At 48.3% G+C, this 26,807-nt stretch overlaps 1 protein-coding gene across 1 annotated transcript; it reads left to right on the forward strand.

Moving 5' to 3' along the window:
- Nucleotides 1-973: 973 nt before the first annotated feature.
- Nucleotides 974-5,702, forward strand: FAM84A (family with sequence similarity 84 member A). The gene has a single exon (XM_027855653.1). The coding sequence runs from the start codon at nt 1,037-1,039 to the stop codon at nt 1,970-1,972; it is 936 nt and encodes a 311-aa protein (XP_027711454.1). The 5' UTR covers nt 974-1,036; the 3' UTR covers nt 1,973-5,702.
- The last annotated feature ends 21,105 nt before the right edge of the window (nt 5,703-26,807 follow it).

Here is a 26,807-nt window from a genome sequence, read left to right on the forward strand (position 1 = left end):
TGTGTGTGCATGCGTGTGTGTGCGTGTATGTGTGTTTGTGTGTGCGTGCATGCGTGTATGTGTGTGTGTGTTTGTGTGTGTTTGTGCGTGTGTGCATGCGTGTATGTGTGTTTGTGTGTGCGTGTGTGTGTGCATGCGTGTATCTGTGTGTGTGTTTGTGCGTGTGTGTGTGCATGCGTGTATGTGTGTTTGTGCGTGTGCGCGCGCGTGTGTGTGCGTGACACAGAGAGGCTCGGCAGGACTCCCGAGCAGTGCGCTCTGCGCTGAGGGGCGCGGGGGATCCCCGTCGTCACTGCCTTCCGTCTGGACCCTCGGGACCCAGAGTCTTCTTCCCCGTGCACCCTTGCTCTCTCTGCCAGTCCCTGGACTCCTCCCTCCTAAGGGCCAGCCTCCCCAGAGCCTCCGCTAGCTTTGCGCTCCCCCCACCCAACCCCCATCCCCCCGCAGCCTGGGCAGACTGGAGAGCTGCGCCCAGGAGCCCTCCTCGTTCCTCGGGCGCCGGGCATGTCCTGGGACGGGGGTGGGGGGGGGGGCGCCGAGGCCGAGCTGAGCGGAATGGGGACCTCGCCTCTGTTTTCGCTCCTCCGCCCAGCCTCGCTCCCTATGGCCAGACCCCGACAGGGCCGAGGCGGGAGAGGAAGGAGAAGGCTGGCCCAGCGGAGGCTGAGAGGAGGCGGTTCCAGAAGGTGCTAGACTAGGCTGGGTTGGATCGCCCTGGCCCGGGGCGGGCCGGGGAGGGCGAGGCAGTGGGCAGTCGCAGGCCTGACCCCCGGGAAGGCGCTCCGGGCCCCCGGCTGCCTCCCACGCACAGCCCTAGGCACGCTTGTGCTCCCTCGGACCCTGAGAAGGAGGCCCGCGGAAGGGCGGGCGAGCGCTTCGGCTCGGGGGTGGGGGGGGCTCCGACGGCCGGCCCCCGCCTGTTCTCACGGCTTTTTCTCTTGCTTCCCCCCCCCCCCCCCCGCTGCCTTTCCTCCCTGGATCTGGGACTGGCTCCTCCGTGCCCCGCGCCCAGCTCCCCGGCATCGGCCTGTCCTTGATGGGAAACCAACTGGACCGGATCACGCACCTGAGCTACAGCGAGCTGCCCACCGGGGACCCGTCGGGCATCGAGCAGGACGAGCTGCGGGTCGGGGTCGCCTACTTCTTCTCCGATGAGGAGGAGGACGCGGATGAGCGAGGCCAGCCAGACAAGTACGGCGTAAAGGGGCCCCCGGGCGGCGGCGGCGGCGGCGACGGCGGGGGCAGCCCGGGCCCCGGGACGCCCACCCACCACCCGCACCACCTGGTGCACCAGCTGGTGCTGCACGAAGCCCAGTGTTCCGCCTTCCGTGGGCCCGAATGCATCTTCTCCAAGGGAGGCGGGGGCGCCGGGGAGCTGGGGGTCTACGCGGTGACTGCCCTGCCCGCCCTCTGCCAGCCCGGCGACCTCGTGGAGCTGCTGTGGCTGCGGCCGCCCGCCGCCGCCGCCGCCGCCGCCGCCGGGGAGCCCCCCGGGTCTGCGCCGCCGCCGCCGCCCCCGCACTGGGCGGTCTACGTGGGCGGCGGCCAGGTCATCCACCTGCACCGGGGCGAGATCCGCCAGGACAGCTTGTACGAGGCGGGCGCTGCCAACGTGGGCAGAGTGGTGAGTAACTGGTACCGCTACCGGCCCCTGCTGGCCGAGCTGGTGGTGCAGAACGCCTGCGGCCACCTGGGCCTCAAGAGCCCCGACGTGTGCTGGACCAACTCCGAGAGCTTCGCCGCCTGGTGCCGCTTCGGCAAGCGCGAGTTCAAGGCTGGCGGCGAACTGCCCGCGGGCAGCCAGCCCCCGCAGCTGCAGTACTATCTCAAGGTGCACCTGGGGGACGGCAAGGTGCACACGGCCAGGTTCCACAGTCTAGAGGACCTCATCCGGGAGAAGCGGCGCGTGGACGCCAGCGGCACGCTTCGGGTCATCAAGGAGCTGGCTGCCCTGGTGGATGGCAAGGAGTAGCCCGGACCCGCCGCTGCCTCTCTCCTTTCTCTCCCTCCCCTCCTTTCCTCTCCCTTTCCCTTTTCCCTTTCTTCGCCTAGTCTCCCTCCTCCCCTTCCCTCCTCTAGCTTCCCAAATCGGTGGAAAACTCCTCTGTGTAACTCAGCACGACCCCTCCCTAACCTCAACAGGCCCAGAGCCCCCACTGGCTGGTTCTGTGTTGCCCACACATTGCTAGGGACGGGCAGCCATGGGGTCTTGCTCCTCAGACGTTTAGACCTTTTGGGGAATTGGCTGAGGCAGAAGGAGGCGTCCGGAGGAGAAGGAGGAAGAGCTGAAGGTCTCCTCCTTGCCCCTGAAGCCAGCTGTCCTGGCCTTGTTAAGGAGGGGATCCTCTCCCAGATGTAGGGACCAGTAGCACGTGGGGAGGGCAAGAAGTCAGGGCCCCAGGCCGAGGCCCTTTGCAGCTAGAGGAACAAACATGAGAGGGTTACTGGGTACAATGGGCTGTTCCCACACCAGTATCCCTTTTCCAAGTGGGGACTGTGCTCTCTGCCTCAGGAGCACAGCCACTGCTACAGAAGGGGAGGAAGGGATCTGAGAAGGCCTGAGAACCTCAGCTAGATCACCAGGCTTTCTTCTGGAGCCCAATGTCCTTGGGTTTGTAGGGTTTCCTAAAGAAATAAATGACGCCACGTTCCTGAGCTCCCGGATATAATTCCACAGGAAGCCACTTGGGGACCAGGTAAAGTGCCCAGGTTATCCTAGCTCTGCCCTGGCCCTCTGGCCTCAGACCTCTTTGGCTTCTGGACAGTGCTGGCTTCTCGGGCTGTTGTCCCAGCTCCCCATCTTCCTGCAGAGGTGTTATCCACCTCCAGAATTCCTGGAGGACTCAGCTGGTGGTGGTGGTGCTCAGCTGCCGGCTGGGAACTGAGGAGGTGGGTCCACCTACCCTCCCCTGGGCCTGGTAATCGAAACCAGGTGGGCAAGATCCTGCCCCCAGAAAAGGGAGCCGGTGACCCCTCCTGGCAAACCTTGTAAGAGCAGCTAGATCCCCTGCCTTCTGGCTCCATTTCAAACCTGGCCCACCTGGGTGGAAGGAGAGGGAGGCAAGTAGCAATTGCCCAGGATTGCCCGGGCGGCAGAAGGGAAGCCAGCATATCATACCTGGGCAACTTGGTTTGACTTTAAGACGTCTGAGTCATTGGGACAACGGGCAAAGTTTAAAGGAAAAAAGAAAAGAAAATACAGCAAGAACAATTTTCCAATTATGTCAACAGAGTCAATCACGTTGATGTTTTATTAAAGCATTTTAGGGACCTGCTAATAAAATTTCAAATTGAAATTTTTCTTTTCATGGCTTGATTCCATGATGGTTTAAATAACCAGGGGCCGTAAAGAGGAGATTTGTAGCTGAGAGCTGAGCTAACATTGCCTTTCACCAGATTTTGTTCTCAGATCTTCTGACAATTGTTTCTTGAATATCGTAGTTTTATTTTTGTCTTTTGACAGCAGCCCCAGGATAGGTGAAGTCTCTAATCAGCAGGTAGACTGGACTGACTTTCTCTCAGTTCCAGGGTTGTTTTAAAATTAGCTTATGGGAAATGGCTAATAGTTTTCTCTTTCCTTCTGCTGTTTTGTTTGTCATGCACCCCCCACCTCATTCTTCTGACAGCCTCTTTCCACTTCTTCATTTCCCCTTTTTATCTCCCCTCATGAATCTAGAGTGGGCCAAATCACTGCCCTTTCAAAGAGAACAAGACAGACAGACACTGACAGAGAGACAGTGGCAGTCACAGAGAGACAGAAGGGAGAACAGCAAGTGGGCTGGGGCCAGGTCTTGTTCCAGGAATCCAGGTGGGGTGTGGGTTTGCAGCTTCCCCCCCACTGTCCCTGCACCACCAGTCTGTCTGGCTCTGACTCACACTGTACAAGAAACACCCCCAGCATCTCCTGCGCTCACCAAAGAATCTGTCACCAAAATAGAGCCGGGGTGTGTAGGACCAGTTGTCTCAGGCGATGACAAATCAGATTGACAGTTTTGATCTGGCCAGACAGCAGCCAGCCTGTTGGCCTGGGCTCCTGGACCCCAGGAGGTGCTTAATAGATGTTTGAATTGCAAAATTTCAAGAGGGAATAAACTGAGGGATGCTGAGGATGGGAATGCCTTCATTCCAGTGCTTCATTTTTGTCTCTCCCCGCCCCCCATCAGTTTCCCTCCTGAACTTGTCTCTTGTCTAATCCTAATTCTCAGGATCAAAAAGTCAGAGCATTGGGATAGCAGCTCTGCATTGTCCTGGCGTTTACCACTTCCCCAATGAGGTAATTTCTAAAACTGTGGAAAGCGCATATGCCTTTGTTTAAGAAGAAAAAAAAAACAAACAAAAACAAACAAAAGAAAGGGGGAAAAACCCGCAAAAAAAAAAAGCCGGTTAATAATGACTAACTTTATTTTTGCAGTCTGCAGTCCCCCAAAGTTTTTTTTTCCTTAGCTACCCCCAGACCCTTTTTTCCAGTACCAGGATGGCATATGCTAAGGCCCTGTCCTCTTACAGACATTTGTTGCCCTCTTGCTGATATCTGATATCTGTATCTTGGCTCCCTACTCTATTAAATACCATCTAAAATATTCGTCCCTGAGGCTGCCTCCTTCTTAGTTTCCTCATCTTTGACTTTTACCCTCTTCCCTATACTCAGAGGACAGGGGTACATGGGAGTCACCAGACACATGAAAGAGTCAACCTCTCTTTGGCTTTTGACACGGGTTTTGGTTCTGCTAAGGGTCTGGGCTCTTGACCCCAGTGATTTCCAATGGCAGGGCCTAGGCTGGGGTATGGGGAGCGGGAAAATGCTCCACAGTTTTATATTTGCTGATATGAGGTTGGTAATAAAGATGCTGGTTTGGCGGTTAATGCAATGTTCGTTCCTCCCGGGGCCCTGGAAGGCACTCTGGGGGCCCAGGGGAAGGGCTGTAAAGGGCTGCTGCTCAGCTTTCTGGGTGGACAGCTCCCGGTGAATGAGAATGTTGTTTAAACATCCATTGGCTTGTTCCATGACCTTTAAATTCATCAGTGATGCTGGAATGGTTTCATTATATTGTGTTAAGGGGAAACCATGATATTTACAAATTAAGATTCTGATAAAATTGTCTAATAATTGTCATTCAAGGGAAAGAGCCCTGACTTTGGATTCAGAAGACGTAGGTTCAAATGTGGCCAACGTCCTTTACTACCTTTGTGACCTTGGGCAAGTCATTGATGTTCTCTGGCCTCAGTTTCCTCATCTATAAGATGACAAGGTTGCATTAGAGGACCTAGAAGGTCCTTCCAGCTGATAATCTCTGATCCTATGACCTATGTTCATTTAATTGTGTAATCATGGACAAGAACCTAATTCCCCAGCCTCAGGTTTTCTCATCTTTAACAGGTAGTTGGACCGGTGTCCCCTGAGACTCCTGTGACTTCTTAGGCCTGTCCTCCCATAGTGGAAAGGCCCTCCTTCCCATGCAGAGGTAGGGAGGCAACACTCGGTAATGAGTACTGCATACACCATCAGGCTTGATTAATGTGGTAGTTTTGCTAAGCTGCTTTTTTAAAATCTTTCCTCTTTAAAACTTTTTTTTTTGCCATAAGGGATGGGTCTGTGGGGAGAGGGAGGGGAGGAATACATTTAGAGATAAATGTGGTTCTAAAACAAAAAACAGCAAAAACAAATAAAAATGGGTAAGCCAAAGACCTAAGTTCCCATTCCAGCTCCCGTGGTTTCTGTCTTTAATTATGAGAAAGGAAGCTCATCTTTCTGAACCAGTTTCCTCATTTATAAAATCAGTACGAAGAATGTGTGTATGCCTCACAAAACTGTTGTGAGAAACATGCCTCGGAATGCTCAAAGTGCTATAGAAATAGTATTTCTAACTGTGTGACCTTGGGTAAGTCACTTGGATTCTCAAGGCCAAAACTTTTCTCACCTGCAAAATGAAAGCTTTAGAGTTGATAATTGTTAACATTTGGATGGCTGCATTATATGATCATTCATTCAGATACGTACTGAATGATTATACTGAGGGCAGGACAATGCTGAATAAAATGGTGGGGGTGGGAATATTTAAAATGACAGTTTCATTCTGCAGTCATCAGAACAGTTCATGTTTTTTTTGGCAGTTTTAAAGTAAAAAAAGTCTACTTCACAACCACTCTGGGAGGTAGATAGTGCATGTATATTATTCCCATTTTCCAGATAAAGAAACTGAGGCTCAGAGAGACGATGGTGAAAGGGGCAGAGGTGTGGTTCAAACCCAGGTGTTCTGATTTAAAATCCAACACTCACCACTATTCCCCTCTGGATAAAAAGAGAACCACAGAAATGATTAGTTGTGATGGGGATTGGGGGAAAGGATGTCCAAGGATCTCAATGGGATTCTGGAAGTAGGGCATTCGATTGTAACGAAACTAGAGTCACCAGGGATTCCTGAGAACTTCCGGGCTTCCTCAGGGAATGTCATCCTCAGTAATTTATGGAGGTTGAGGTTGGCAAGGCTAGAAAGTGCCCCTGCACCTTAGCTGGGGTTTCCATCCCAAGCTGAGCCCTGCCCTGATCACTCCCTCCTTGATGGGGGAAAGAATCCCCCATCCCTTGCTGAATGAGAAGACTTCTCTCTCCAGGAGTTTTCCCCAGGGTTCTTTGCCAAAGAAGTTTTGAGAGGTTTATTCCAAGATAGGAGAAATCTGTGAAAACGTGTTGTTCCTTGTTCTTAAAGACAGCTGAAGGATGGAAAAGGATTCAGTTTGTGACTTTTCTCCTTCCCTTATATTTTTGTTTAAATGATGACTGTGAAACCAGGAGGTTTAACCTAGAACACCAATCACCTTACAGGATTAAGGCACAGAATGTTAGAACGTGGAATTGGGCTTAGGGTTAGAAGGGACCTCGGAGCTGGTGCTGTTTTATCATTTCACACTGGAAAGGAGGAAATGAGTCCCAGGAAGGGAAGTACCTAGCTCACAGTCCAGACAACTCACAAGTGCTAGTGTTGTGATTTGAACTCAAACCTTTGGACTCCAGGTCCAATGTGCTTTCCACTGTACCATCCTCCCTCCTCTCCTTCCCCCCTCCCCACTCCATCTTGACAGTTAGATGTTGTGCTTTTTATAGGGGAAAAGAAACCTTTCCTCATTTATTTTAAGTATGGAGTTGTGTGTCCCCTTTCATCCCACTGTTTATTTGTGGATGACTCTGGCCTCCATCTTGGCAAAAATGATGAGACAGGTCAAGGTCAGTCCTGACCCTAGACTTTTATGGAACAGCGAGATCCACAGGCAACCCTTGCAATTCTAGTCATTACAGTGACCAGTTCATGGACAGTTCCCAGGGTACTGTCCATAACCCAGTGCAAGCCAAGCAGTGACCACGCAGTGAATGGGGGAGGAGCTACATCCGGAGAAAGTAAATGTCCTGTAATCTAGGACTGATTTTCTTCAGACAATGTATGTGGGTTTTTATTATCTGCTCATAATTTTTTCACCTTCTTGTTGAGTATCAGGGAGCAGAGGGGGAAGGGACCTTGAAGATCTGCCACTCCAACATTTCTCCACATTCATTACAGAGGAAGAAACCGAGGCTAAGAGAGGGGAAATGACTTTCCCAAGGTCACACAAGTTAGGAAGTTGCAGAGTCTGGACCTTCTTTTGATATTTATTTCACTCCATGCATGTTCAATCCAGCAAGCATCTCCTACATGCCTGCTGAGTTCCTGGCACTAGGCTGGATGGCTGTGGATATCCTTGGAGAAAATGATCTGAGGGTCATAGGGAAGAATGAGCTATTTATGAACCAAGTAGGGTAGTGCTTACTTTACAAAGAAGGCAGTGGGGTATAGTTGTAGCTAGAATCAGGAAGACCTGAGCTCAAGTCTTAACTATTCCACCCACTGCCCGTGGGACCCTCAGCAAGTCACCTGACCTCTTATTGCTCTAAGAAAAAGTGTCAGACTTAAATAGAAATGGATCCATGGTGAAACCATAAATTAATATTACCTAGGTTGTACTATATGTTAATTTAGTTTATTCAATATTTCCCGTGACATTTTAATCCGCTTTGGCTTGTACTCAGGGGCTCTGCAGGCTGCTGCAGATTTGACTCTCTTGCCTTAGAGAGTTTCCTAGTCTCTGTTCTTACCTTTTGTTTTGTGTCCCAGATCCCTCTGGCAGCCCCATGAAGGTTCTGGACTCCTTCTCAGAAGAATATTTTTAAATGCATAAAATAAAATACATAAGATTAAAAAGGAAAGAAGTTATATTGAAATATAGTTTCCAAAATATACCTATTTTAAAAATTAAAAAATTGTAAAATATATATTTGAAAAGGTTCCCAGTCTCTAGTTTAAGAAGCCCTTCCAGGACTATGGTAAATTACAGAGCAGGTGTTGGTTGAATGACTGATTTACAGAACTCGTTACATCAATATGCCATATTGGTTAGAATATAAAATTGGAGTCTTGGAGCTGGAGGGGAACCTTAGAAATCAGCCCCCTGATTTGACAGAAGAGGAGATTGAGGCCCAGGGTGGTTTGTTTTAGTCATTTTCAATTATGTTTGATTCTCCCTGACCCCATTTGGGTTTTCCTTGGCAGAGATAATGGAGTGGTTTGCCATTTCCTTTTCCAGCTCATTTTATAAATCAGGAAACTGAGGCAACCAGGGTTAAGTGACTTGCCCAGGGTCCCACAGCTAGTCACTGTGTGAGGCCAAATTTGAATTCAGATCCTCATAACTCCAGACTCGGTACTGTATCCACTGTGCCACCTAGCTGTCCCATTTAGCCTCAGTTTACTCATCAATAAAATGTGTTTAAATAATAGCACCTACCTCCCAGGAAGTCAAATGGGATACCTATGTAAAGTGTTTTGCAAACTTGAAAGCGCCATATAAATGCTAGCTATTGCTACTATTAGCATTCCTTGCCTTTCTTTTTATTCCAGCCTCTCATGCTGCAGGTGAGGAAACTGAGGCTCACATTGGTGAGGGGCCTTGCTCGGGGTCGCTCAGGAAGCCAGTAGCAGAGTAAGGACTTGAACCCAGGACCCCAACCCCCTATTCTGGCGCTTTCCCCACTGTCCCAGAATCCTCTTTTGAGTTGAGTTTGCTGAGTGAGTCAGGGTTAGGTTTTCCTAACAGTAAAGGTTATTCCTCACTAGACTCCGTCCCTGCGGGAACCTGGTAGGTAGAGACTCCAGGGTCAGGAAGAGCAGCTCTGACTTGTGTGTAGCATGTTAGCAGTTTCAAAGTTGGCAAAGCGCCTCACAGGTGTCATCTCCTCTCAGGTGAGCCTCACAACGACCCCTAGGGGAGGCAGACAGGCAAGATTGCCCTTCTCTCCTTTTTATTTATTTATTTTTTTGCAAGTAGAAGAAACTGAGGCGCAGAGAGACAAATGCTTTGCCCTGGCCTTATAGGTCAGGAGTGTGAACCCAGGTCTTCTGTTTCCATATTCAGCTCTCTATCCCATTTGAATAGCTGCTCCCTGAGGGCAGGGACTTTTTTGTTTATTTTTTGGCTTTGCCTAGCACCTAGGTGCTTTCATATTGGCTGGTAATTGATCAGTTGAAATTACTTTCAATTAATGAAATGTGAAGTGGCTGCTTTTCACGGTTTTTTCTTTCTTCCCATGTTCTGTTTTATTTTTGCCTTCTATCCCCAATGACTGGCACATAGTAGGCATTTAGTCAATGCTTGTTGGTTTAACAGTCCACAGGAAGAGGCCTCCTGGAGTTGCTTGAGAGCAGGGCAGTGGTGGGATTCTTTGTGCCCATCTCTGCATCCCTAGCTCTCAGCCTTGGTCTTGCACAGAGTAAATCAGTCAACAAACAGGCATTTGTTGTGTGTCTCTGTGTGCCAAGCATTGAGTCGGGATGCCTAACAAGTATACATAAATGTTGGCTGGATTAAATGGAATTGAACTCTTTTTTTTTTTTTTTAGGCAATTGGGGTTAAGTGACTTGCCCAGGGTCACACAGCTAGTAAGTGCCAAGTGTTTAGTCTGAGGCTGTATTTGAACTGAGGTCCTCCTGACTTCAGGGCTGGTGCTCTATCCATTGTGCCACCTAGCTGCCCCTTGGAATTGAATTCTTATGTAATATTTGGAATGGATAAAATTCCTGCCCCTCCACCTTTTTTTCCCCCCAATTTCAAATATATTCAGTCAAAGGGAATTTATTGAGTTCCTACTTTGGAAAAATGTCCATCAGAGGCAAGGAATCAGGAAGCCTTGGGTTCCAACCCTGCCTTTGGCACTTACTAGTGGTAGGACTCTGAGCTAGTCTACTAACCTCTCAGAGTCTCAGTTTCCCTTGTCTGTAAAGGAGTTGGCCTGGATGACCTTTAAAGTGCCTTCTCCACCTCCGTATGTAATTACAGTGACACAGGAATGTAGGCCAGGCGCCAGAGGCGCTTGCTACTGAGAGGGGGGAATAAGGCCTACAAATATCATGTGGCTTAGATCCCAGTGTGACCCAGTGGAAACCACGCTAGCTTGGAGGCAGGGACCTGGACAGCGACTTTTGTGGCCTGAGGTAAGTCATCAACTCTCCCTGGGCCAAGGCACCTCCAAAATGAGGCGTGGACCCTCCGCCTCTTCAGAGCCTTCTAACACCACACCTGGGACTCCATGGGGAGTTCACAAGGGGGATCAGTGAGGGAGGAAGAACCCGCCATCTGGGACAGTCAGGGTAGGCCTCTTTGAATAGATCCCCCCCTGACAAGGCCCTTAAAGGATGGATGCGATGCCAACAGGCCGGGTGGGGTCAGGGTGGGGGGAGTTAAATCACTGTGAGATACTTTCAGTGTGAAAGCACAAAATAAAATGTACTAAGCAATTCCACAACTGCTGATTAAGCACCTACTGTGTGCGAGACAAGGGACAGGATGGTGTAGGAGATAGAGAACTGACTGTGGATTAGAAAAAAAACAACTTAGATTCAAATTCTGATCTGGGCGTATATTAGATTTGAGATCAGGACTCTGGACCTGATGTCAAGAAGTCCTGAGTTCAAATTCAGCCTCAGATACTTCCTAGCTGTGTGATCCTGGGCATGTCACTGAATCACTGTCTGCCTCGGTTTCCTCATTTGTAAAAGGAGAGTGATAATAGCACCTATCTGCCAGGATTGTTGCGAGGACGGTTACAGTGCCTGGCACATAGTAGGTGCTTAATCAATGCTCATTCCCTCCCTTCCCCCCTTTAACCTCTCTGTTGCACAAAGTTCCTTGAAACATTTGCCTTGGTGGAATTTCTCCCCCTGGATAAAATCCTGTCTGTATCCCTCCTCCTCCCTTCCCACCTTACCCTTGAATTAATAAGAAATCAAACAGATCCTGAAGATAACAGCAGAGTTTGTCTCCCACTCCGGGGACTGCCCTTGGCATTAGGATACTTGGGTTTGAATCCCACCTGAGACCCCTGTTAGCTGTCCGCGTGACCTTGGACGACTGGCCTTAGGCTGGTCTGCACCACCAGGTCCCCGAAGGACCTGAGGTCATGTACTGAGAGCTGGAATCAAACCCCTGAGGCCAATTAGTCTGTCCCCCTCATTTTGCAGATGAGGAAACTGAGGCCCAGAAAGAGGAGGTGACAGGGTCATGTAGGGCAGGACATGGCAGAGCCAGGATCAGAAGCCCGATTCTCCGCACTTTTCCATAGCACTTTTCACTGGGCCCTCCTGCCTCTCTGTATAAGCTGGGGCAAGCTGCTTCTCCTCTCTGGGCTGCAGATGCCCGGCTGCATAAACGGAGGGGCCTGGACACACGATCTCTGAAGCTCCTTCCTGCCCCAAATCATATTGACCCATGAACCAGCTGTAGAGCTCGAGGACCTGGGGCAGATTTCATCCCCCCTCTGACATGAGGATGACGATACCTGCTGTACTCGCCTTCCAAGTCTGTTGGAAAGAAAATGGATGAGTGGAGATGCCTTTGTTAAGCACTTGCCCTGTCCTAGGCACTGTGTTTAGTGTTGGTGGATTAAAAACACAGAAAGCAAGACAGTTCCTGGCCCTGAGGAGCCTACATGCCGCCGATGGGTGACAACCCACAGAGGGGCTGCCATGGCAGGGGCTGGAAAGCCAATGGGGTGTGGAGCCATGGAGGAGGGGAGCAGGGGATGGGGTGTGAGTTGACATGGCCTCAGTTCAGGAGTATGGGTCCAGAGTTTGATGGGAAGGAGGTGGGGTGGGAAGAGCAAAGCAAAGCATGGTAGGGCCATCAGAAGACTGGGCCAATGGAGGTACTCACCAGTGGAGGCTGAGGGTGAGAGCAGCAGACCAGGAGCTGCCTGGGCAGCCCCCATTCTCCAGGCCACGACCTCCGCTCTGGAGGGAGCAGCAGCCAGGCTGGTAAGAAAATGGGCTGGGGGGAGGTGGGGAGCAGTACAGCAGTAGGGCTTCTGATAAATTCCCCAGGCTTGCTGAGTCGAGGGTCCAGCGATGCTGCTGCTGTCAGGAGAGGCAGTGTGGTGTAATGGATAGAGCCTTGGATTTGGAGTCTTAGGTCCTGACTCTGATGCTTAGCAGCCTGGAGACTTCGGCTTTCTGATCCTCAGTTTCCTCATCTATAAAATGGGGATAACGGCCCCTCTAGGCTCTACCTCCATCAGTCCACATGCAAACCCATTAATAATAATTAAGCACTCACAAATTCTAGGTCTCTGTATGTCTGTAAGGCACTTTGCAAGCTTTAACCCAATCCATGAATGCCGCTTATCATTACGTATCCCTTCTCTAATCAAAAAGCATTTATCGACTGCTTACCAGGGACCAGACACCAGAGAGAGAAGGCCAAAAATGAAATAGGCTTCACCCTCAAGAGGTCTGAATTTTGTTGGGGAAATAATACAGGATTACACATGGAGAGGTCATGTTATCTCACCGTCTCGTTTTACAGATGAAAAAACTGAGGCCCAAGGTCACACGATAGTAAGTAGCCAAGCTGGGATGCACAGATATAAACCAATATCACATGGAGGGAAAAGAAATAAAAGGTAATGTCAGAAGAGAGGCTCTGGTGCACAGAGGAGGAATCCCAATGGGTTCCATAGAGGAGGTGTCCCAGATCCCAGCCTCCCCCTCGGCCCAGCTGCCAAAGTGCTGCAATTCCCATGCTCCGATTACTGACTTCTATGCAGCCACAGACAAGAGCCCTTAGAGATGTGACTGGCTTATTCCCTTGGCCAATCACACTGTCCTCTTCTTGACCCAAGATACGAGGTTGGCATTTCAGGAAGGGTTTACAGGATGGAAAGGCAGCTTGTTTGAAAGGTAAAATGAAACAGTCAGCAGATGTGCCTAGATTTATATAAGTCTAGACAAAATAAATTCATTATTATTGCGGGGGTAGGGGGGTGGGTAGCAGTAGTATCTGGGGTGGGAGAAAAGGACAGGTGTCATTGAGTTGAGCTTTGAAGGAAGCTAAGATTCAGAGAGGCAGAAGTAGGAAGGCATGTGAGACATCCCATGCAAAGGTATGGAGGCTAGAGATGGAATGTCATGTGAAGAACAGGAAGAAGGCAAGAATGACATGTACATGCATGTGTGTGTGCAAGTGTGTATACATATGTATGTGTTATAGGTGTAGATATGCATGACTCTCAGTCTTTATCTCCATCTACCAACCTAGCTCTATGGAATAGGAGCCAGATCTGCCATTTTAGTTGGACAAAATGAAGAAACTTCCTGTACCAATGAAAGATGGGACCTTAGAGAATCCTTAGAGAACTGCACAGAGCACTGAGTGCCTAAATGAGTGCCCAAGGTCACATGATTGTCAGAGGAGAGACTTGACCCCAGGCCTTTGTCATTCTAAGGCCCGCCTTCTATTTCCTATACCATACTCTCTGGCATATACCTATACATATATATATGTGTGTGTATGTGCATGTGTGGATGTGTTTATATAGGCATATGTGAGTATATATGTAGATATATACATATATATGCTCGTATGTGCTTAGACAAAAATAGATATATGGATACATGATAGATGGATAAATAGATGGTAGACAGAGACAGATAGACACATAGATTGATAGATGATAATAGACACATGGATGATAGATAATTGATAATCGGTCACTCCGATTAGATTTCAGCAGGATTAAAAGTGTTAAGGGGCAAAACCAGAGACATTTACTTGGGAAGACTTTTCAGATGCAAAAGAAACATCACACACCATGGAAGGGTCTGAGTTTCAAATCTCCCGACTGAAAGCAAGGAGGCAGCGGGCCAGGGCACAGGATGTATCCTTGCCTTTGGCCCGAGTCTGCTTGCCCTCATCAAACACACAATGACTCTGGGAAGTACCAGACAAAGGAGGCCCAAAAGTTCCAGACTTCGGAGCCGCCACATCTGTTGTTTATGTACTTGTTTCGCTACCATTGTACTTTCTACTGGTGCCTACTCCTGCCCACCCACTCCCCCAAGGATTTTGTGTATATTTGGGGTAGAATTGTGCACCCTGGAGTTTTCTAGGGAAATGTTTTATAACTATTGCACTTGCTATACCTTTCCTAATGACCTGAGCCTACTAGCTGATTGTTAAGGGGAAGTACCCCACTGGGGGCTTTCGAGCAAATATTTGGAGGATATATGTACACGTGAACATATACAATTTCACATCTATACATGGGCACATATGGGTGCATCTACACATATCCCCCCATCTTACAGATAAGAAAGTTTCGTCTGTGAGAGAGAGTTTATAGCATTTATCCCAAGGACACAGAAATCCCAGGATTTCAAACTTGGCCAAAACCCTTTCTGCTTCTCCCCATCTATCCACAGGTTGTCCAAATTATCTTATCACTTTTCAACTGTCTTCATCCATGGAAGTCTTCCTGACTCTCTTCACAAGCATCTTTCTCCTGTGATGGAATTATTTTTTCAATCCCTTAAGAGTCCGTCCACAGCTATCGGCCCAAGGGCCCCATTTCTCCGTCCCAACATTAGCACTAGCCATTGAGGCTAATGAAGTCCTAGAAAATTGAGCTGATTACCATCAGAAGCAAATGGGAGAATTAAGCAGATATGTATATATATCTATATATATATATATATATATCTATATATATATCTATATATATATATCTATATATATATCTATATCTATATATAAAATGTACATTTTTCATATACCGAAACACTCCTTTTGCCTTTCCTTGTAAAACGCTATGCAGAATATTTAAATAATTCACATTTTTTAAACTTCTATAGTAACCAGACTGACAAGGGTCTTCAAGGAGAACGTCCAGGGTCACTGTGCTACCTGACCTACAGGATTTTATTTGGCCTTAAAGAATAAGCATTGACAGTAACATGGTATTGACTGGAATTATTTTTCAAAGAATAAGGCAAGGCAGTATGGATAATGGAGAGAGACAGAGAGAGAGAGAGAGCACTAATGGCTTTAGCCAAAAACCTAAGGTCCAGTCAGTTAACAAACCTTTATTAAGCACCTACTGTGTGCCAGGTACTGTGCTAAGCACTGGGAACTACAAAGAAAGACAAAAGGCAGACCCTGTTTTCGAAGAGCTCGTGTTCTGATAGGGGAGACAAGAAGCAAACAAATAATACAAACAATCTCTCTACAAGTTAAGTAGGAAATAGTTACAGAGAAAAGGCACCAGAATGAAGAGGGATGGGGAAAGGATGTCCAAGGATCTCAATGGGATTCTGGAAGTAGGGCATTCCCATAGGAAGGTGAAACGTTAGCTGGGACTTGAAGGAAGTCTGAAATAGTGTGACAGAAACCTGGAGAGAAGAGAAAACACCATGGAGACAAGAATGATTGGCAACGTCAAAGACTACAGAGGGTGGAGACAGAGGAGGATTGAGAAGAGGCCTTTGGATCCGGCCGTGAAGAGACTGTTAGTGACTGGAGAGAGGGCTCTGATGCGTGGCAAGCTCAAAAGCCAGCCGGCAGAAAGTTACGGAGGCGAGAGCGAAGGGAGGGCAGGCACCAGCTGCAGGCCCAAGGAGTTTAGACACAAAATGGAGGCAGGGAGAATGCTTACAGACTGATTACAGAATGATTACAGGAATTTAAGAGTCCCTGAGCAGTACAGGGGTCAGTATGTGGGCAACGGGAAGTCCAAGGGCATGACCATCTCTGTGTGTAGGAGAGATCCGTTGGACGTGTAGGTGGCTTGTTTGTACATAGTTGTATGCACAATATCTCCTCCCTTAGACTGGGAGATCCTTGAGAGCACAGACTATCTTTTGCCTTTGTTTCTCCAGTGTTCAACACAGTGCCTGGAACACAGTAGGTACTTAATAGAGGTGCACTGCTGGACTGAGAAGACAGTCATGGGAAATGGGTAAGTTAAGGAACTGAGAGGTTAGGATATTTGAGGGAATGTTCATATATCCATTAGTATGAGAGCAGGTGTTGAGGAGAGAAAGATTGGGAGGCAGCACCGAACTCCCTAAAAAAAGGTAGTGACCTGGAGTTGTCTAGAGGGGGCGGTAGCTGCCAGGATGTTGATTGAGTGGTATATCCAGATTGAGCGAGCCTCAAAGGTGGAGAGGATACTGAACGACAGTGGGAGAGGATGAGATTGGAAGGGCCAACATTCCAACCTCCCCACTTTGACCAATGGGTGAAAGTGAAGCCAGCTCTGGGAAGGGTGGCCAAAGTGGCCGTGTCATCAGAAGGAAGTCAGGCTCAATGAGAGCCAGAGGACAAAAGGAATGGGAAAGGAAAAGTCATAAAATGAAAGCAAGTTTGTTACTTATGGTGTAAGCATTCCAGAGAGCACTGTGGGTAGGGTAGGTGTTGGGACAATTTTCCCATGGGAGTTTTAGCTTCTCTTGGCAGAAGCTGAGGGTCACAACCTGTTGCATGGCAAAAACAAGGAAGTCTCACAAGACCTCTCCTTTGCTGACACGCAGCTCCCACGGTTGGCTTGCTCTCCTCTCATTGGGAGAAAAGTCCTACTCATACCCCTGACACGAGGGCTGCAGGTGTCCAGCAGATTTGGTGATTGGCTATGACGTGGAGATCATGCTTTGATCAGGTGTTACTAGGGATATAAAAGAAAGCTACTAGCACTTAATAAATGGAGCTTCTGCCATCTCGCTGTCTCCCGCCTTTTCAATGCGCCTCCGGGTTAAGAGTATTGAGCTGGTCTCATGCTCACCACTGCAGCGGCCGCGTCAGGTAGGGAGCTTTAGAATGGGACATTTGAAGGGTCGGGGGGAGAGAGACAAAAATAGAGGAGCTGACTGAGGGGCGTTGCACAATGACATTGGGGAATTCCGAATCCCCAGACTGGAAGGGTATGACCAGTTGGAAGTGTGTTAACCATTGACAAATGAGTTCAGGTTGCTTATCAATATTCCTAGGGGTTTGGCCTCAGGATGGAGTCCTCTCATAAAATTAAGCAGCTCAGGTACGGCGCCATGAAGGGACCTCGGGGCAAGGCTTTCTCTCCTTTCACCATCGCAAGGTAGGCCAGCAGACAGGCAGCAGGAGCAGCATGGAATGGCCCTTTGCAGGCAAGAAGAGGCCAGACCAACATCATCACTCAATGCAGTTGGCATGTCTCTGTCTCCTTTCTAGCCCTTACTGTCTGTGTGACCCCCAGAAGGTCAGCCAGTGCCTCTCATAGCCCTAGGCACCTCTGTAAAACTGTAAAGTGCAGAGAAGGTACATTGGCACCTTCCTTACCAAACATCCCCTCTACCCATGAAACCAGAGGTTTAGTTCTCACAGGCATTGGTCTGAAGAGCAAAGGGGAAGGACCCCTTTCATCAGGCCTCCCCAAGGCAGTGTCGTCCACGCCAAGTGCTTTGGATACTTTCAACTACTCTAGAAATGGCCACGATTGTACAAAAGCCTCTTTCCTCTCAGCAGCTCTTCACTGAGAGACTCGCCTGTGAGAATATAAGCTTCTAGAGGGCAGGCAGTGTTGGTCATTTGTGTCCCCAGGATGCAGCACAGTGGCTGACATATTGGAAATACCTCATGAATTTCCACAGATTGATAGGGATATTATTATCTAATAACTCTTAAGCGTAAGAAAATATGAAATCATTAAATAATCATTAATTTTATTAAATGTTTGTTCTCTGGCAGCCTCTGGGCTGGGCCCTGGGTATACAAAGGAAAAAAAAACGAGCCCATTCCTATCCTCTAGATTACAGGGGTAGGGAACTTGCAGCCTCGAGGCCACATGTGGCCCTCTAGGTCCTCAAGTGTGCCCCTTTGCTCTAGAAGCTTCCCTTTCTATATAAGGGAGATTAAGGCAGCTGCAGCTGCCAGGAAGGAAGGGCTTTATAAAGGCAAAAGCAATAGGAGCTGCAGGCACTTAGTAAATGGTTGATGAATAAATAAGATAAAATGAATTGGGAGGTAGCAGAGCTTTTTGACTGTGAAAATCAAAGACAGAGACAGTCCTGTCAGTGAGCACCTGTGAGCTGAGAGGGTCATAGTCACAGATGGAACGATGGAAGGGACCTGAGAGGACACTGAGCCCAGCCCCTTAATTTGAGTGATGAGGTTGTGAGGCCCAAAAACTTATCCAAGGCCACTGACATGGAATGTGGAAGAGTTAGGATGTGATCCTGGGTCCTCTGACTACACATATAATAATCATCCACCATGGGACATCTTCCATCACATGGCATCCTTCTAGGACCAAGATATTGTCCAAAGAAGACCATCTGATGGGTGGTTCTCTGTTATTATGAGCACCACAAGTATGTCAGGAATAAGCCTGAAGAGGCAGGCTCAGGATAGGGAATGAGACTTTGAGATGTTCTTATGAGAGGGCATCAGATCCTAGAATCCCAAACTGGAGTGGGATGTCTGAATCACAGAATCAAGGAACCTCCAAGGTGGAGGGGCCATGATGGCCAACCTATACCTGAACGAGAATCTCAGCTAAAACATCTCCACTCAAGCAAACGTCCGATTTCTGCTTGGAATCCTTCTGTGCCAGGGAGCTTACTCAGATCGGTTTACTTTGCTGTTTCTCTAGTTAGCAGCAAGTTTGGGTTTGTTTTTCTTGACCTGAAGCCTGAACTCGCCTCTTTGCCCCTTTCACCCATTACTAATGGTTCCTTTCCCCGAACCTCCCCGACCACCAACCAACCCACAGACATACCAGCAAGAAACATAGAAGCAAAAGCCCGATTCATATCCAACATGAGGTCTGAACCACTTTTGCTCATTCTGGCAGGGGCCTGTAAAAAACAAACACCAGCCCTAAGCACAAACAAGTTCTCTTGGACCCTTAACTTCACGGTCATCTTTATTATATTTCGCTGCAGGCCAGACCTCCTTGTCCTTACTGTAACCTTAGGGTGAATTCATAGAATCACCAGGCGTCTGAATCCTGAAGAAGGGATGAGCGCTTAGTACTTAGCACAGTCCTAAACGCTTAATGTTGTTTGTCCTTTGTTTTCAAAGATCAATGAGTCACAGGTAATGTCCCAGCTTGAAGTGAAGTGCGGCAGAGCTGCACACAGTCGTCAGCCTCACTCTCTTCCAAGTCGTCAAAGTCCATCGGCAGGATGAAAGTCGAGATGACTGATGATGGCCTGGGATGCAGTGGGTTACCCTGGCATCTTCAACGTCTGCCCAAGCTTTAAGCACTGCATTGCGTCGAAGCTGTTTCAGCCGCCTTCATGGCCATTGGAACAAATGGTTCTCATCTTCCCATCCTCCCATTGCACCGGGAGAAGTCTTCGCATGCTTGGGGTAGACATCCCCCTAACTCACTGACAGATCTGAGGCCTGTCAGTTTAGCCCATCTGCCGTGATGGTTTTACTGAGCTGTGGATGCTTCTCACGCTCCAGCTTCTTACAGCCACAGGTGGAGCTGAGTGCCAAGCAGATTCCTAAGGTGTATGAGCAGCCCTGAAGAAGGCTCCACAGCCCTCCCACCAGAGGTGTTAACCCTCCCTGAACATCCCCTGCACCCCTAAACGCCTAATAAGTGTGTGTTGACTTGACTTGATCTCAGTGGCCTTCTACTCAAATTCATACTCGAAAAAAAGTATCCCCTTTACATAATTCCTAAGAAATGGATGCATAGCCCCTTTCTGAGGACCTCCACTAATGGGAGCCCAAGGCAGCCCATTCCACTTCTGGACAGCTCTAATTGTTTGTGAAGCTTTCCCTGACATCAAGCCTAAATCTATGCCTTTGGTAACTTCTACCCACTGCTCCTGGCTCTTCCTTCTTGGGCTCAAAGGAAGAAATCGGGCCTCCACATCCTTGACCACAATGATCTTTCTCCTGTTTCTTCCCTTCTCTAGGCCAAACACGTCCAGTTCCTTCAACTCATCCTCATACGTCATAAACTTGGGGCACTCTGCCTTGCTTTCTTCTTCTGGAATCTTCCTAGCTTGCTCATGTTCTTCCTAAAATATGGCACCCAGAACTGATGATAATAGTCCAGTGGCAGCCTAACCAACATAAAGCATGCATAGCTATTACCCCCTTAACTCCTTAACCCCTGTGTCTATCCTGACACAGTCCAATGAAGCATAATCTTTGGGGGCTGCCACTCTTGACTCATATTGCGTTTCCTGTCTTTTTAAACCCCACGGTCTTTTTCAGAGGACCTACAGTCTCGCCACACCTTTCTTATCTTGGACTTGTGAAACTGACAGTTTGGACCCAAATTTAAGATTTTACATTTATTCCTTGGTCAGGGTCTCAAACATATGGCCCACAGGCTGCATGCAGCCCATAACACACTGAGTACAGTCTGAATCAGGTTAAAATGTAACTGAGAAATATTGTACAATATAAATAAAAATATAATAAAACCTAGATTATAGTACATTTTACAACAAGGTGAATATCTTGCCTGCAGGGATCATCATGTGCAGATTAGTGGCCTTGGACAGACTCTTTGGGAACCCGATTCTGTCAACCAGGGTGATTCCCTATGCTTCCCAGATGGATGTCACCTTCAGGTTTGATAAACATTGATGAAAACGTTAAACGACAAAGAGCCAAGCCCAGATCTCTAGAGTACTCCATGATAGACCTCCTTCCACCATGATTAATTACTTATTAATTACTAGGTCATTAATTACTAGGGCCTCCTACTGCAATGCCTACCTGAAGTATGCATCCTCATCAAATGATTGCCCACCATTTGCTTGAACACTTGCAATGATGGGGAACTCACTGTCTACTGAAGGAGTGTATTCTATTATTGAAGGGCTCAGATTGTTATCAATTACTTTCTTACATTGGGCTAAAATCTGCCCTTCTGGATCTTATGCCTAGTGGTCCTGTTTTGGTCTTTGGGGCCAGGCAGACCCAATCTGATCTCTCTTCCCTAGGGCAATGTTAAGGTACTTGATGAAATACATGTTGAGTGTCAACTCTGTGCAACTAGAATGCTAGGCCTGGAGATACAAAGGTGAAAAGTGACACAGTCCCAAACTCGTGTCTATTCTGAGTCTTCTTTTTTTTTTTTCAGACTAAATATCTCCTGTTTCTTCAACTCCTCTTCTGAGAGTGTCCAGTCACTATCCCAAACACTTTGCACTGGGAATGCTCCATCTTATTGGTGTACCTCCTACAAAGTGCCCAGAATTGGATGCAATGGTCTAGCTGTGGTTGGATGGAGTCTTCACTTGGGCAAGGCAAGATTACAAGGTTTTCCTATAATTTGTCCCCTCACTATTGATGACCTTCAAGTCCCCAATTCTATGGACCCCTTCTCCAAGTCAATGGGCTAGTAGGCCAGTTTTCTCAGAATTGGAAAGACCTGCCTGCAAATGTCAATCAGCTTTGCTAGCTACAAAAGGGCAATCATGAAACACTTCCTTGAGTCAATATTTACCTCAGCCAGTTTCAGAAAGAGATCTCTTGAGTCAACTCTGGGCTGTTCCATTTGAAGGCAAGAACAGAATCCTTATGAACTCAAGACTTCTTTGAGATCAAATAGATAACATAATTCTGAATTCAGCCTAGCAGCTCTGTGCTTCCTTTGGTCATAATCTCACCATTCTCCATGTATTATGGATCGGTGTCCAACCACCGTCCATGAGGGAGTTGGTGTAAAGCAGTTGGGAATACCATTGAACTCAGGGTCAGAAGACCAGTTCAGGAGTCTGACTCTGAACGAGCCCCTGTCCCCTCCATGACTTAGGTTCATCATCTGTAAGATGGAAGTACTGTTACTACACTTGTACTACCTTCCTTCCAGGGCGATCCCATGCACCCCGTCAGGGAATAGGTCCCCACGTCAACACCACAGACACAGGGTACATTACCTAGCTCCTGACATTCATGAAGAGAATTCTGAATCAGAGTTGGTGAGGATGTTGGAGAGCTCCGTCTACCTCCATCACGTCTCTCAGATCCATCCCCTTCTCTGCACCCACAAGGCTGGAAGCAGCTCCTACCCGAAATAGTCTCCTAAGTGGGTTCCCCATTGCCAGTCTCTCCCCACTTCACTCCACCCTCCACAAAGCTGTCCAAATGATATTCTACCCACAAGTCTAAAGTTGGTGAGTATCTTGGGCTCCAAGTTGGACTGTGATCATCAATATTAACATTAAGCTGATATTAATTAGTTGAGCCACCAGGAAAGGAGGCTACCAGGAGGCCTGAGGAGAGTCGGATGAGCCCAGGCTGTAAAGCAAAGTAGGTTAAGGCTCTCAGACACTCATGAGCTGCACCTGCACTTCTAGCCTGACTGAAACTAAGGAAAGCAAATCCTTAAAAGAACAAAAGTGGGATAAGGGACTGGGAAGGACTTAGGCAGACTATTGGTCCCATCCTCCATCACTTTCCACATGATGAAACTGAGGCCTGCAGAGTGTCATCAGCATTAATGGGAACACTGGAAGTGAGGTCCCTCAGTTCCAGAACCAGTGATCTTTCCACTGGCCCCTACTGCCTCCCTTCGTCCTTCCTATCTTTTGGTGTGGGCCTCTCTTCGACTCAGGCAGCTAGGAGGCTCTGCAGCAGATAGAGCACTAGGCCTGGAGTCAGGAAGGCTTGTCATCGTGAGTTCAAATCTGGCCTCAGACACTTACTAACTGTGTGACCTTGGGCAAGTCACTTAACCCTGTTTGCATCAGTTTCTTCATTTATCAAATGAGCCAGCAAAGGAAATGGCAAACCACTCCAGTATCCTTGCCCAAGAAAACCCCAAATGGGATCACAAACAGTTGGACACAACCGAAAAATGACTGACAGCTTTCTAACTTGGCCACATGGCTTCACGGTGGGAACTGTTCTATTTAAGGGCAAAAACCCTTGGAGACTTGGAGCACTTGAGACGAGGGTCCAACCTGACACAGTGGTATTCTTCTCAGTCCCACCAAGTCTCCTTGGCAACGCCTCCAGGGGCATGGGTCACAAATTATTGTGACTCTTCCTAAAGATTAGAGTTGTGCAATCCAATCATATGGAATAATCTTTGCAAAGGAATGCCTAGCACAATGCCTGGCTCATATGTAAAGGCTTCTTTCCTTCCCCTTCAGCTCTCCCTCCCTGGAGAGCTTCCAGCAGAGGCTGGCTGACCATTCATTCACTCCTCCTTCTCATACAGGAAGAGCTTGGGCTCCATGGCCTGTGATATCCTTTCCAATTCTGAGACTCCGTTTCCTTGAAGTCAATATTTCCTTTTGATGTTAAGATTCTAAGCAGTCTCTCTTTGCCTTTCTCTCAGGCTGACCGAGATTCTTTGAGAAGGCACAACTTTATCCACTGCTCTAAAAAACAGAAATGCTAGAAAGAGAAATCAGTTATTTCTTTGACCTTGGGAGGCAGATGATGCGGGCTATTGGTCACAGTCCTGGAGTCTGCCCAGAGCCAAAGGCACCCAGTGTGTGTTGGGCAGCTGCAGGCAATGCTTTCAAAGAGAAACAATTAAAAGGGTGAATCTTTATTGTTTTAAATCTATTTTTTAATGTCTATTAATTAGTCAGAGTGTGGAGCTTTGAACTTAGCAATGAACCATTTTCCACTCTCAGTAATGTCAATGAGCAGTGGTGTTTCTTAATCATCAGTTGTTGAGCCCTGGGGTTCGAGGTGCTAAGCACAAAGGAGAGGGAAAGGGAAAGCAGAAAGAGGAGAGGATCTCTGCTTAGGGGGTCAGCGGTGGACATCTTATTCATGCAGGAGGGACTGGGGCCATTTTTTCCTTCCTCTCTACCAAGCTGGGATGAAGTTTTAAAAAGTCAGGTGTTTGTTCCCCTCCTCTACCTCAACATCTTATGCTTCTTATTCTAGTCTCCCCCTGGGGCAGAGCAGAACAGGTACCCGGATTCTGCTGTAGGGGAGCGGAGAGTAAGGAGTCAATTCCATCTGTCTCTATGATATTTTAATGATGTGTCCATGTCCTTACAAGTCTATAGTGCTTTATAGTTTGTGAAGCCCATTCATGTCCATTTTTAAAAGCATGATGGAGCGGGGAAGGCCATGAGTGTGGGGATCCAGAACACAGCATCTCTAAAGACAAAGACTATTTTTGTCAGTCTGTTGGTGTGCCCCTGACACCAGAGAAGGAGCTGGTCAGAGTGAGTAGGGATCCAACGTTGGAGTCCTCTGACGTACACTGGCCCCTGTGACCTGGGCAGATGTTTAACCTCTCTGTGCCCCGGGCAGTTCTCTAAGACCATGAATTACAGAGCTGTTGGGGATGAAATTGGTGAAGGGAATGTGAAAACTGAGAGTTCTTCCATATCACTGAAGTCCCAGACATGGAAAACACCTCCCTTACACCCCACCCCAATCCCCAGCACCACGTTCAGTGCCTTTCACATAGTCTTCGCTCAATCAACGTTTTTGAGTTGAAGTGAAGCCCCAGCTGCCACTGACTCACGGAATTACCTTGGTTATGTCACTGTCCCTGGCTGGCTGGCACTTTCCTACAATAGACATTATGGGGATTGGAGCAGATGGTTGCTAAGATCCTCCAAACACTGAGATTCTGCACCGGTGTCATAGTGTTTTTACACCTGTGCCTGGAAAGATCAGGATGCCAGAATATCCAGGGACATCAAGACCTAGAGCATAGATTATCAGAGCTGGGAGGAATCATTTTGTTGTTGTCATTCAGTCATTTTCAGTTGTGTGACTCTGTTTGGGGGGTTTCCTTGGCAAAGATACTGGAGAGGTTTGCCATTTCCTTCTCCAGTCCATTTTACAGATGAGGAAACTGAGGCAAACAGCATGAAGAGACTTGCCCAGGGTCACACAGCTAGTAAGTGTCTGAGGCCAGATTTGAACTCTGAAAGAGGAATCTTCCTAATTCCAGGCCCAGCACTCCACTGCTGGCCTCCCAGCTGCCCCAGGAGGGGCCACAGAACCTAGAATGTCAGAGTTCATCATATCCCTTCATTTTGAGAGAGAGGGTGAAACAATAGAAAAAGTTATGAGAGAGCCGGTTTGAATCCTGCCTCTGACCCTTCCTAGCTGTGTGGGAATGGGCAAGTCTCCTACTTAACCATGCTGAGTCTCAGTTTCCTCTTCTGTAAAATAAGGATAATAAGCATTGTAGCACTTAAACTTCATAGGGTTTTTCAGAGCATCGTATGAATTAATAATGCTTTTAATTATTATATCGAGCATTCATGTAGCTTTCTCTGAGGTTTGCAAAGTACTTTGTGTATGTTATTTCATTTGATCCTCACAACAACTCCCATTTTCTGGATGAGGAAACTGAGGCAGGTGGCTACTAAGAGGCTTGCCTGGGGTCACCTCCTGATAAGTAAGTATCTGAGGCAGGATTTGTACTCAGCTCCTACCCATTTTGTCCTCTAACTGATGGTAATAATGGCCCTAAATCGCTTTGACCATTTAAAATTAGCACGTGTTATTTTGAACAGAAGAGGAGACTGAGGGTCTAGAGATGACAGGATTTGCCCATGTTTAGACAAGCTAGCAAGTGGGAGAGGTCACACTTGAACCCAGGGCCTTTGACTCTCAGTCCAGCGTTTTTGGAGGGAACTGCTGGCTTCATCTGAGAAGACTGGAATCCATGTGGTTTATTTCAGGCTCTTTCTCACAGACTCAGACTTCCTCAGGGGAGATGGAGCCAGGGGTTACCAAGGGTGATCTAGCAGAAATTTCTCTCAAGTGTGAACAGGTCACGGTGTCAGCAGGTGAGCAAGCCGGGGGTCTGCAGTCCATCTGAACTTCAGCCAACAGTCTTTGCTCCCTCTCACTCACCAAGCCCGAGCAAGGGGATTGTGAAGTCTTTCCCAGGCTCAGAAACAGAGCGAGCCTTGGTCGCTGTCCACCCAACCACGCTGACCCTGATCACACCCGCCCACGAGCTCTGCAGGATTTGCTTTATCTTGCCAGAGAATTGGCAACTGCCAAAGGAGACTCTTGGATGGGGCCAGAGTGCCCTGGCCAGGGCTCTGCCACGTCTAGCCCCAAAGCCGCCAATGCTTTATTCGGAAGCAGCGGCAGAAGATACATGGAATGCCAAAGGCTGGTGACTCACCAAGGCCATCTGGTCCCAAACGAGGAGGAAGGAGCTCCCTGGTGACCGGAAGGATGCAGAGAGCGCTCACAGGAGCTCCCCAGAGACTGTGGAAAGAGCCGAACGAACCGCCCGCACCAGAGGACTAATCGCTGGGGGGGGCGGGGGCTTGAGTCAGACGTCCTGCATTCAAATTCTGCCAGCGCCCCCAGACTTTGCTGAGTGACGCTGGGCAAGTCTGCAGAGCCGTGGTCCCTCCACCATGACCTTCCCCACACATCTGTGTGTTTTTCAGCTACTTGTCGTCTGCGCTTTCACCCCTTTAGAAGGGAAGCTTCTTGAGCGCAGGGGCTATCTTTCTTTTTGCTTTTATTTGTATCTACAGCGCTTAGCACATAGTAAA

This window comes from Vombatus ursinus, unplaced genomic scaffold (genome assembly GCF_900497805.2).
Source record: "Vombatus ursinus unplaced genomic scaffold, bare-nosed wombat genome assembly UNPS02010980.1, whole genome shotgun sequence".
NCBI lineage: Eukaryota > Metazoa > Chordata > Mammalia > Diprotodontia > Vombatidae > Vombatus > Vombatus ursinus.

Bases quoted from the DNA above. Each gene is read 5' to 3' on its own strand.
- FAM84A (XM_027855653.1), top strand. From the start codon at position 1,037: ATGGGAAACCAACTGGACCGGATCACGCACCTGAGCTACAGCGAGCTG.